General features: G+C 41.1%; 1 protein-coding gene and 2 gene segments (V, D, J or C); 2 read left to right on the top strand and 1 right to left on the bottom strand.

The window, feature by feature from the left end:
• LOC128623258 (Ig kappa chain V-III region MOPC 63-like) overlaps nucleotides 1-13,004 on the bottom strand; it is a 149,775-nt gene that overhangs the window by 14,162 nt on the left and 122,609 nt on the right.
• On the top strand, nucleotides 6,759-7,653 carry LOC128623273 (immunoglobulin kappa variable 6-21-like). The segment is given in 2 exon segments: nucleotides 6,759-6,956; nucleotides 7,055-7,653. Coding segments are annotated over 2 exon segments (420 nt in total).
• LOC128623257 (immunoglobulin kappa light chain-like) overlaps nucleotides 10,804-13,004 on the top strand; it is a 73,683-nt gene continuing 71,482 nt past the window's right edge. Inside the window, exons 1-2 of the mRNA XM_053650247.1 lie at nucleotides 10,804-10,942; nucleotides 11,041-11,353. Of these exons, the coding sequence (XP_053506222.1) occupies nucleotides 10,852-10,942; nucleotides 11,041-11,353 (404 nt within the window). The 5' untranslated portion in view covers nucleotides 10,804-10,851. The remainder of the gene's footprint in view (nucleotides 10,943-11,040; nucleotides 11,354-13,004) is intronic.

Genomic DNA, 13,004 nt, shown 5'->3' on the forward strand with positions numbered 1-13,004 from the left:
ATTAAATCTTTCTTTATTATATACATTACATCTACTGTGGTGCTTGAAAGTTTGTGAACCTTTTAGAATTTTCTATATATTTGCACAAATTAGACCTAAATCAACATCACATCACATTTTCACACAAGTCCTAAAAGCAGATAAAGAGAACTCAATTAAACAAATGAGACAAAAATATTATACATGGTCATTTATTTATTGAGGAAAATGATCCAATATTTCATAAGTGGCAAAAGTATGTGAACCTCTAGGATTAGCAGTTCTTTGAAGGTGAAGAAGAAGATTTATTTATATAGGGCCTTTCCAAAGCTCAAGGTCGCTTTACATAGTATATATATCAAATACATAAGATACATACAAATACATACAACACAAATGTAATAAACTGAGGGAAAAAATCATTGAAAATACATTTCAAACAGATATGTTTTTTATCTGGGTCTTGAAACTAGGCAGAGAAGTGATGTTACGGAGAGTAAGAGGTAGTGAGTTCCACAGTTTCAGAGAGGCAACACAAAATGACCTTCCACCTGTAGTGGACAGCCGAAATCTAGGAATGGACAAAAGGCCAAGTTCTGATGATATAAGGGACAAGTCAGGAAGTATGGATGAAGTAAGTCAGACAAGTATGGAGAGGCAAGACCATTTAATGCCTTGAATGTTAAATTAGAGTAAAGTGTTTTCAATCAATGGGATGACAATCAGGTGTGAGTGAGCACCACATGTAATTAAAAAAACAGGGATCTATCAAAGTCTGACCTTCACAACACATGCTTGTGGAAGTTTATCATTGCATGAACAAAGGCGGTTTCTGAGGAGCTCAGGAAAAGAGCTGTTGATGCTCATCAGGCTGGAAAAGTTCACTAAACCATCTCTAAAGAGTTTTGATGAGTTTACTGTGAACACTCTTCCCTCTCTGTTCCCTTGTTAACACGTTTCCTCTTTGTTCCTTTGTTAACTCTTCCACCACTGCACGAAACCAGTTTCAATCAGGTACGGACAGATAAAGCTCCTAACCATTTGTGCACATTGCTTTGTCTCCCAGAGTACCATTTACTTGCATTCCTATGAATTCCTGAATATCATATATGGAGTTGTTCCTCTCTTACACTGAAATGCTTCCTGTTTTATGTAAATATGCCCTTCCGTCTAGCCAATCAATAGTTAACCCATTGTCTCTCTTGTGTGTCAAGCATGATAGATATTCTCTGATTTTCTTTGAATAATGAGAGAGCTTGCCATTTGAACTGTGTGTGTCTGTGTGTCATTTGGCAACTCTTCCAAGCGCTTGGTGCAGGAATTGTGTAGCGGCGCCTTCTTTTCATTTTTCTTATAAATCGCAACCCAAACACCACATTCCTAACAAGTTTGGACTCCACCAATCCACAGTCAAACAGACTGTGTACAAATGGAGAAAATGTAAGACCAAGGCCTCTCTCAGATTGGGTAATATTAAAGTTCATCCACCATCAGGAGAACACTGAATAACAATGATGTGCATGGCAGGGTCGCATGTGAAAGCCACTGCTTTCCAAAAAGAACATTGCTGCCCCTGTGCAGTTTGCTAAAGATCACGTGGACAAGCCAGAAGGCTATTGGAAAAATGTTTTGTGGATAGATGAGACCAAAATAGAATTTTTCGCTTAAATGAGAAACGTAATAGTTGGAGAAAGGAAAACACTACATTCCAGCATAAGAACCGTATCCCATTTGTGAAACATTGTGGTGGTAGTATCACGGTTTTGGCCTGTGTTGCTGCATCTGGGCAAGGACGACATTCCATCATTGATGGAACAATGAATTCTGAATTATACCAGCGACTTCTAAAGGATAGTGTCAGGATATCTGTCCATGAACTGAATCTGAAGAGAAAGTGGGCCATGCTGCAAGACAACGACCCTAATCTCAAAAGTCGCTCTACCAAAGAACGGTTAAAGAAGAATAAAGTTAATGTTTTGGAATGGCCGAGTCAAAGTCCTGACCTTTAATCCAATAGAAATGTTGTGGAAGGACCTTAAGATAGTGGGCTCTGTCATGACTGCGGCAGCACTAGATTTACAAACACACATAATCCACTATCCACCCGTTTCCCCTACACTTGGGTGCACACTAGGGCAGGTTAACGTGCCAGTTGCATACATAACACACACACACACATCCACTCCATTACCGCATCCTTCCCCATATCCCACAATAAAAACACGTAGACACCAGATACCAGTAAATGTTTACTGTACTTAGCTGCACATCGTGTTGTGTTTGTAGTTGTCTGTGTATGATGCGTCTTAGTCCAGATTACCAGAAGCGAACCAGAAAGCCAGATATCTCTGAATTCTTGCGTTGCGCCTGCGCGATCGCTCCAGTAACTGGACCGTCTTTACTGTTGTTTGTTTTGGGGGGAGTTGGGAATGCGAAACCTAAGTTAACTCCTATATAAAAGTGAATATTATATATACTATGTTATATAATAAATATTAATGTATGTGTATGTGCATTATGATATATGAATATTATGTTATTATAGATATTGTAATATATGAAAAGTCATTGTTTTAATACTTACCCCTGGAAGAACATGGAGGAGTCCATGTGGGTGGAGCTTCCAGATTAAAAGCCAGGCCTGTTCATTTGTGAAAAGGTGGGTTGTAGTGCTCAGCAGTGCGAAGAGCTTTCTGTGGAAGGAGTTACCAAGTGCTGTAGTGTATATATTTTTGTATAGTTTTCCTCCATTTACCCCATTTACCCTATTTTGTCTATTTTTTTTGGGCCGTCACATGTACATATTTTTGTGCACATTTGGTGGACTGTAAACAGGAGCACTGTCAATAAAACATCTTTGCACAAAAGTGCTATTGCAGCCTTGTCATCAATTTTCTTGTGCAAGACCAGTTTTCTATCACGCCTTGTCACAAATGGTGTCAGAAGTGGGATGGCCAGCCGCAAGGGAGTGAGCATGGGGAGGCGGACTAGGAAGGGTCTGCATTCTCAATGCAAGTTTGCCCAGGAGGATGTAGACTGGGATACTGTGCCTGAGAAGGCGGCGGCGAAAGGGAATTCTTCAAGACAGCAGCCAGTCTCAAAATCATCAGAGAGTGAGATGGTGAGCCTGAGCCGAGAGTTCCAGACAACACAGCAAAAGAGAGAAGAGGGTCTACTCTTTGAGCTACGTGAACTGAGGGAGTCACTGCAGCATCATGGAACGACACCAGCTTCACCTGAGTTGACACCGAGTCCCTGAATGGAGCTCCCTACTCCAATGATTCGACGAAGTGAGATGATGTCAACAGAGCAACAGGCACTGAGAGTGCAAGCACCAACAGCATCAGTACTGGTGCCAAACGGCCAACGATGCTGCGCTCATGAGGGGGAAGATATCGAAAACTACCTTCGTCGATTCAAGCATTTGGCACGGACTTGGAGTTGCAATGCAGCATGCTAATGCATGCCGAGGGGGACGGCCACACCAACAATCAACAATGATAAGGGGAACTTCAAGGACTGAGCAGGACAAAGAAGGTACCGTTACGAATGTTTCTAGGAAAAGTTTGATGTGCTTTTACTGTCAACAACAAGGTCATAAAGCTGCTAATTGCCCTATGCGCAAGCCTAAACTGTCGAGCTTCTGAAGAAAGCAGACAGTACTGAACTCTTTATGTACTGTTGCATGTTTCTGTGAATAGACAGACCATGAAAGCTTTGATACAGGAAGTTCAATGTCACTGATTAAACATGGTTATGTACCTGAAAACGTGATTAATTATGTGAAGACCATATCTGTACAATGTGTTCACGGTGACAGTTATGTACCCTACAACTAAGGTTACACTGAATGTCAATGAACAAATGTATTTGGAGTGTGTTGGGGTAGTTGACAGACTGCTGATATGGTTCTTGGATGGGATATACCAGTGTTGAATGACTTGTTAACCCTGTGTGATAAACCCACAAATACGCGAACTGTTGTATCATGTCCAGTGCTCAAATGACCTCAAGCCAAGACTGGTTTTCAGCCTCTGCCAGACTTAGACGATAGTCTGATCTAGAGCTGTAACAAACCTAGACAAACACTGTGCCAAAGCCACATGGCAAAGCATTTGGGCATGCCGACACCCAAGGTATCCACAGACGGTCTAGAGGGCAGAGAGTGGAAGATCCCAGCCCATATTGCCCAGTTACAGAAGGCCGATGGTACCTTAAAGCCATTATTTGTCAAAGTGGGGGAAAACAAAGTACAAACTCTTGGTGCTGAAATGTATGTTTTGCAAAATGGTATTTTGTATATGATGTCTGATGGTGTTGCACGTCTTGTCGTCCCTAAGTGTTGTAGGTCTCGTGTGTTACACCTTGCACACACTATACCATGGTCAGGACATCTTGCACATCCATTACAACTTCCAAGGTAATCAGTGCGCTTGTGCAAATGTTTTCCAGAGTCGGTATCCCAGATGAGATCATCACAGACCAAGGTACCAACTGTACATCGAGCTTAATGAAGCACCTCCACAGACTGCTGGGTATCCAGTCGATTAAGACGAGTCCCTATCACCCGCAGACGGACGGAGTAGTTGAGAGGTTCAACCAAACACTCAAGAACATGCTGAAGAAGTTTGTCAGTGACGCAGGAAAAGACTGGGACAAGTGGTTGCCATTCATGCTGTTTGCATTTTGAGAGGTACCCCAAGCATCAACAAGGTTTTCACCTTTTGAATTGGTCTGTCCAGGGTCCACTAGATCTGCTGAGAAAGAACTGGTAAGCCACTACAACATTGGCAGTGGGTGAGCAAGGCATTCTTCAGTACGTGCTGCAGATGAGAGACCGCCTAGAGAAGTACCGAGAACAAGCTATCGAGAACTTGGAAGCGGCCCAGCAAGCACAGAAGAGATGGTATGACCAGTATGCACGACACAGAGAATACCAGCTGGGGCAGAAAGTACTGTTGTTACTACCTTCATCAACACACAAGCTATTAGCAAAGTGGCAAGAACCCTACGAGATCCAGAGATGAGTGTATTGCATGCAGTGTTTCCTACACATGAGTTACTCAAATTATCATCCCAAGACTGATGTGCCAATATTACATGTTCAAATTAAAAGTAAGATTACTGTAATTATTTTCAGTGTAACTTTTATAATCATTTTATATGAATTTTCATTTATATAGCACCTTTTATTAAACCCAAGGTTGCTTTATATAAAGATGATAAACAGGAGGTGTGAGATGGAAGTGAGATTTGCATTAACAAGTTACTCACTGGTCTGTAACCCCAGAATCAAGCCCAGTGTGGGGTGACCCTTTGTTTTCCTCTATTTGGAGGTGGTTTTCCCTAGGTTTGCTAGGGGTTTAAATAACAACTGTGATTACTTTGAGTGCTGAGAGCTGGTATCAATCATTACACTCCCTCGAAAATCAACCAATGACTGAACAGTGTGGAAACCAAACAGTATCAAACGCACATGTTCTTTGTAAACAAAGTCTCTATGGAACGCGCGAGCATGTGCTCGCTCTGGTACGTGCAGGCGCGCTCTCCGGCTCTCCGTGCACGTCGTTGCCGCAGCGCCATCTGCCGGCGAGATCGTGACAATATGGAAACATTTTTATACTATTATTTAAATATTAATATCTCTGACTCACCCAGAGAGCACTGTTCTACATCTCATTGTATAATTAATTTAATGTCATAAATGACACCTCTCAAGTCTAATTTATGATGTTTAATTAAGGTTAGTCTAGTTAAGTCTTGTTTACCTGCTTCAGTCATGTTTACCTGCTTTAGTAAACATAAAGCAGGCTAAGATGATAATACGAATGAAAACAGACAGATAACCAGCTTGAAATATTTACAGATACAATGCTGAAGTGAGACTTCACAAAGTATTAATAAGAGTCCAGGTTATTTAAAGGGAGTAGTGTGAGTGCAAACAGCTGAGGGTCAATAGTAATCAGGTGACTGTACATGGGGACAGAAGCTTGACTAGGGGATGCAGGCTGAGGATCATGGGATGCTGATGTGACAGTGAGTTTCATTTGGAGAGGATTTGTGCTATTTGTAGATCATTTTTGCCTTCTGTAAATCCATTTATAGATGTGTTTACCTGTGTTTGCTACCTTTTTTTCTCTGAATACGTTGCCTGTAGTAGCTTAGGTAAAAAGAACAAATACTGTAGTTATGGTCAACTCCTACTTATTAAGCTTGCAAGTGTCTACATTTACATGAGTCATTCACCACCAGGGTGCAGTGTGACACCATAAATACATTCAATGCTGAGGTCAGGCAGCTCCTAAACAGCTGGAAATTCCATGTAAAATAGAGTTCATGATTCCAGCTGGATCCAGGACTTTATTGGACTATTTTGGTGTAATTTCACAAAGTTAGGAATACTCTGTACCGGTCGGATTGTCCTCCTGTGCTGATGCTCCTATGTCTCAGACTAAATAAAGTGAATAAAGTGTAAATCCTTCTGCTTATAAAGTTTCAGACAGTTTTTCTGTAGTAGTGTTGAAGACCCGGTCAGTGTTGCACATTTAAAATAAGGTGATGAATTATGCTTAATTTCATGACTGTCATCACTGTCTGTGTCATACAGAGTTGAAGTGTCAAGAGTCATGAAGGAGCTCAAACTTGAATTTTGGTCAAATGAAGAAACAAAGTACAACAGACACTTAGCTTCACACAAACAGACTGATTTAGTGTTTAACCAGTAAGAGAGAGTGAGAGAGAGAGAGAGAGAGAGAGAGAGCGCAGTGAGGTGTAACTGAGATTTGCATTAACAGGACTGAAGAGTTTCATTTCTCCCAGAATAGCAATTGGCAGTCCATGCTTCAGTGCTCTGCGAGTGTTTATAGCCCTGTGACTTTAACACTTCATGACTGAGAGCTGCTGCTCAGCAACTTCACCCACAGCAACCATGACTTTGATCAGCGTCTTCATCTGCACACTGGCCCTCTGGACTCAAGGTGAGAGTTTAACATCAACTCACAGCCTCACACACTTCATTTCATACGAATTCTACACCACTTTACAGCATAGAAACACAATCTATGTTTCTCTTCAGGATCCAGAGGTCAGGTGACTGTGACCCAGACTCCTTCACTGCAAACTGCTGATCCAGGAAAAACAGTCACCTTCAACTGTAGAACCAGTAGCAGCGTGTATGGTGGTGACAGTCTTGCCTGGTACCTGCAGAAACCTGGAGAAGCTCCTAAACTCCTGATCTACTTGGCTACTAGCTCATACACAGGAACTCCAGCTCGTTTCAGTGGCAGTGGATCTAATACTGACTTCACTCTGACCATCAGAGGAGTCCAGACTGAAGATTCAGGAGATTACTACTGTCAGAGTTATCATGAGATCAGTGGTAGTGCTGTGTTCACACAGTGTTAGAGCGCCGTACAAAAACCTTGGTCAGTGAGAGTGAACAGAGAAGCACTGCTGCAGCTGGGAGCGACTGCAGGTGCTGAGGGGGAGGATGTGATACAGCACAATGACACACACTGTGGACGAGAGAAAACACACCACACTAACTCACTAATGCACACACACATCTGTGAGAGGAGTCCACCTTTCTCAGCTGTGGACATACAAACAATTCCTCATCATTCTCTTTCACTGCTTAGTAATTATCTTTATCCTGTTTTAAATCATTAAGAAAGTATTTATAATATTTATATTTTGTTGCACATAAAATTGAGTTCTTCATGTTTAATATCAAACACTATTATAGATTTAATAATTTATTATAATAAATTTAATGTTCAGTGTATAGAGCCACATTATAGAGCTGACATTTAACTGAATGTGTCTTTAATTATTAACAAACCATTAGATAATAATAATAATTATTATTAAACCATTAGATATGATTAATTCAGTCTAGCATTCTCAAATCAGCATAAACACAAGAATTTTTTAAAAGCATAGCAATTAATTTAAAAATAAATATAATAAAATGTAATGCAGAAATACACATGTAAATGTTTTTTATATCTTAATCCTCTATATTTAAAGAGTGTTTTAAAATAAATACATTAATTTCAGTAACGCAGCAAGGACACTGCGTGATACAGGAGTTTGTGTGAAACGTGTGAATATGATACTTTATTTGTAATTAATTGGATGACATTAATTAGAAACTCTGTAAGGCACTGGTTGTATTTTTACATTAATGATTAACTCCAGTGTTTTACAGTTTCATGACTTTATTGCAGTGTGAAATGTAAAACGTTTGTCTGGTTTTCTGTACAGATTCTTCAAAAACACTGCAACATCAGCAGCATCAACAACCCGAGACCAACAACAACCACACAGAAAGTCTGAGCAGTCCTGCTCCAGACCAATCCCAATCTGCTCCTGACCAATCCCAATCTGCTCCTGACCAATCTCAATCTGCTCCTGCTCAGACTATCTCCAATCTCACCCATTTCTGCAGAATGCTTGATCAATCCCACCCACTCCCACATAAAGTTTAAACATTCCCACCCACTCCCACATAAAGTTTAAACATTCCCACCCACTCCTGCAGAATGTATGACCAATCTCACCTGAGGACTGTACCACAAAGCAAGCTCAACAGTCTTGGGGCTTCAGTACAATAGCCGACTTCACTTAACAAAACATTCATAAGCTGGGTTTTCTGGTATCACGACGTGGGTTAATAGCTGGCTAAGTCGAGCCAGGCTTTCCTCATCAAGTCCTGTGCACATTCACTTTAAATAGAGCAGATCTCACTCTGATCCAAATGCTTGTTGGAAAAGCTGGAGATGGATCGGCTAAAATAGCTGACCGTGTAAATAAATCAGTTGTAATAGATCGTTTTATTTTAATTCACATGACACTTGATGTAAAAGTAATTGTAAATGAAATAATTAGCAGTAAATTATGAGTAATTGTTAATCCTTTAAGCTGCACTCCCAACAGCGTTAGGAGATCTCGGCAGCAGAAAAGACCAAGTATAAAATATTTTACAAAGTGGGCCACTTGTCTTAATGTTCTTACCCACGTCATTGTCTGATTTCTTCCTCTGACAAAGTGCCCTGATAGTGTTTTTGTTACAGATAATAGGAGAAAGAATGAATAAATAAAACCCTGCCTGTGGTCCTCCACCTCCAGATTATACACTGGCTGAAGAATTGGCCCTTTAATGGAGGACCATAGCTCTGAAATCCCTCTTCTGACCCAGGTGTCTCCAGCATATCAAAGTCTGGCCTGGCAGCACTACACATGAGGTGATTACTGTGTTCTGAACACAAGTGACTTTAGTGTATTCAATACATTAATTCTAGCCAAATTTGAACATAATCCTGATATACAGATGATCTCTGTGTGCTCTGAGAGCTCTCTGGGAGGAAACGCACTCACTCACTGCTTTCATATGAAATTACCACAGTGATCTACACAAAGTCTTGTACATTCAAATTTATCTACTAGCAATATTTTCCTGCTTAATCCACAGGGGAAAAGCCTTCCTCCAACCTAGGACCTCCATCTATAGCTGTACCAGCGTGACCTCAGAGGTACATCAGTATTAAAAATGTGAATTATCTCACAGGGAGTTTCTCCTTCCTAATCATGCTTATACTGTGCAGCACTGTTATCTTTACAGTCTTAAACAATTGAAGTGTGACTTGAGAATCCCAAAGGTCATTTCTCTCCTGATCAGAGTTTTTGCAGGATCTACTTAAACTGACCCTGAGGTCCAGGCAGTGGCAGTGGATATGGCGTCATCAGGTACTTCTTGCAGACGTACCCTCTCAGGTGTCTCCAGGTAGCCCATTAAATTAATCTATGATGCAGAATGGACAGGAAAATTTTAAGAAAAACATTTTAAAGCAAATCCATATACAGTAACGTCGTCATCATTCATACCAAGCTGTACATGGTGATATAGTGTACACTCCCTGAGAATACAAGTCATGAACTGACCCAGGCTATTAATGCTGGTGCTAAGGGACTGAACACAGGTCATATAAACAGGGGAAAATGGTTTAATGAGGTCTATATTCATGTTCTGTTAAAGCCCAGTTACTACTAGGGTTAGGGTTATGGTTAGATATTTCAGCAAGTCTGAAAATGAATATTCTACCTGAACACTGATGCTATGCACTGACTGTAGAACGGCAGCTGTTTTTTCTCTGAATATATTGTCCATAGTAGCTTCAGTAAAAGAACAAATAGTTATGGTCAACTCCTACTTATTAAACGTCTACGTGTTTACATTCACACGAGTCATTCAGCAGCAGGGTGCAGTGTGATAAACACAGTCAGTGCTGAGGTCAGGCAGCTCCTAAACAGCTGGAAATTCCTTGTAAAATAGAGTTCATGATTCCAGCTGGATCCAGGACTTTATTGGACTATTTTGGTGTAATTTCACAAAGTTAGGAATACTCTGTACCTGTGGGATTGTCCTCCTAGTGCTGATGCTCCTGTCTCAGACTGAATAAAGTGAATAAAGTGTAAATTCTTCTGCTTATAAAGTTTCAGACAGTTTTTCTGTAGTAGTGTTAAAGACCTGGTCAGTGTTCCACATTTAAAAGAAGGTGATGAATTATGCTTAATTTCATGACTGTCATCACTGTCTGTGTCATACAGAGTTGAAGTGTCGAGTCATGAAGGAGCTCAAACTGGAATTTTGGTAAAATGAAGAAATCAAAGTACAACAGACACTTAGCTTCATACAAACAGACTGATTTAGTGTTTAACCAGAGAGAGAGAGAGAGAGAGAGAGAGAGCAGTGAAGTGTAACTGAGATTTGCATTAACAGGACTGAAGAGTTTCATTTCTCCCAGAATAGCAATTGGCAGTCCATGCTTCAGTGCTCTGCGAGTGTTTATAGCCCTGTGACTTTAACACTTCATGACTGAGAGCTGCTGCTCAGCAACTTCACCCACAGCAACCATGACTTTGATCAGCGTCTTCATCTGCACACTGGCCCTCTGGACTCAAGGTGAGAGTTTAACATCAACTCACAGCCTCACACACTTCATTTCATACGAATTCTACACCACTTTACAGCATAGAAACACAATCTATGTTTCTCTTCAGGATCCAGAGGTCAGGTGACTGTGACTCAGACTCCTTCAGTGCAAACTGCTGATCCAGGAAAAACAGTCACCTTCAACTGTAGAACCAGTAGCAGAGTGAATGGTGGTAATGACCTACACTGGTACCTGCAGAAACCTGGAGAAGCTCCTAAACTCCTGATCTATGATGCTACTAGCTCATACACAGGAACTCCAGCTCGTTTCAGTGGCAGTGGATCTAATACTGACTTCACTCTGACCATCAGAGGAGTCCAGACTGAAGATGCAGGAGATTACTACTGTCAGAGTGAACATTATATCAGTAGTAGCTGGGTGTTCACACAGTGTTAGAGCGCCGTACAAAAACCTCGGTCAGTGAGAGTGCACAGAGAAGCACTGCTGCAGCTGGGAGCGACTGCAGGTGCTGAGGGGGAGGATGTGATACAGCACAATGACACACACTGTGGACGAGAGAAAACACACCACACTAACTCACTAATGCACACACACATCTGTGAGAGGAGTCCACCTTTTCTTTATTCTGCTCTACATGATTATGTCACAGTCACACTGATGGCCACATAATGCAGTCAGATAAAACCATAAAGTACTGACTCTACTGCTGAGACACTGAGACTCCTCTCTCATTCTCCAGAGTCTCTGTGTGTTTCTCCAGAAGAGACTGTTATTATCAGCTGCAGGACCGGTGTGGATATTGTCTGAACCTTCAGAAACCTGGAGAAGCTCCTAAACTCCTGAAACACCAGGTATATCAGCATCAGTGTGGGATTCCACCTGGGTTCAGTGGGAGTGGATTATGGGACAGAATTTGTAAAAGTCACTTGAATATGCAGGAGATCAGTACTGTCAGACACAACTCATGCTGGTGTGGTCAACAGCTGCTCATAGCAGGGTCGCTGATCTTCATTTGATCATTTATTCCATAATCACTCCTTTTTGTTCATTTTGATCCCAAACTTTCTATAAGAAAGATATAAATTCTGTATCTAATACAGTTAGGGTTAGGATTACACTGATGTCCAATAAAGGCTTGTACTTCTTTTAAACTCCTCACCATTACATCCAACACAATAATGGACTGAGCCTAGCTTACCTTTGCGCACTTCTCCAGTCCTACTGACCATTCCACTCTCTTAGAGCGTTTTCAGATCTGTAGATCTGTGATTTGTTCTGAAACGGGGACATAAATTGTTCAAATGTTGCATTTTGTCCTTGGCACGGTTTGCTTTCACAAGGCAATTTAAAAGCATCCCAAAATGTGTTTATGCAAGTCAGGTGTGAGGAACCGAATTGTAAACGAATACAGATTGTTTTGGTGCGGATCCGAGCAAGATTGCAGTGTTCATATATGTCTAAATGAACCGAACCAAGGGAGAAAACACACCAGGTTCCGAAACAAACGCTCCAAATGAGCCAGGTGTGAAAATGCCCTTAGATCTGCTGACTCGGGTCTACCTTCCACTGCACACACACACACACACACACACACACACACACACACACAGATCTAGTTCATGAGCACTAACTCTAAAAATGCTCATAATATTTGGAAGAAGACACACTTCTTTACACAACACTTCAATACACACACTTAAAATTTAAATTAGTAGTTACTGTATGTGGTGATGTCATAACTGATTTAGTCTGTAGCCACGCCCACATCCCCAGTTTCCACCCATGACACCCATTCCAGCTCCCCAAGTTCTGATCTTCTCACCTGTTACCGGTTCATCTCATTTACTATAGTGTCTGTACCGCTCTGTTAGTTACTCTCATTGCTAAGTCTTATAATGTGTATTATCCTTGCTCTGGTTTTGAGCATCTTGCTCTCTTTGTTTCTTTTAAGCATCCTAGAGGCAGCCTTTATTTTGTTACATATACATTCAATTAAAAATATTTTATTCACATATCCGAGCTTGTTAGAAGGCTGGATTCAGAGCGCAGGGTCAGCCATGATACAGCACC

The sequence above is a fragment of the Ictalurus furcatus genome, chromosome 19 (assembly GCF_023375685.1).
Source record: "Ictalurus furcatus strain D&B chromosome 19, Billie_1.0, whole genome shotgun sequence".
NCBI classification, from domain to species: domain Eukaryota; kingdom Metazoa; phylum Chordata; class Actinopteri; order Siluriformes; family Ictaluridae; genus Ictalurus; species Ictalurus furcatus.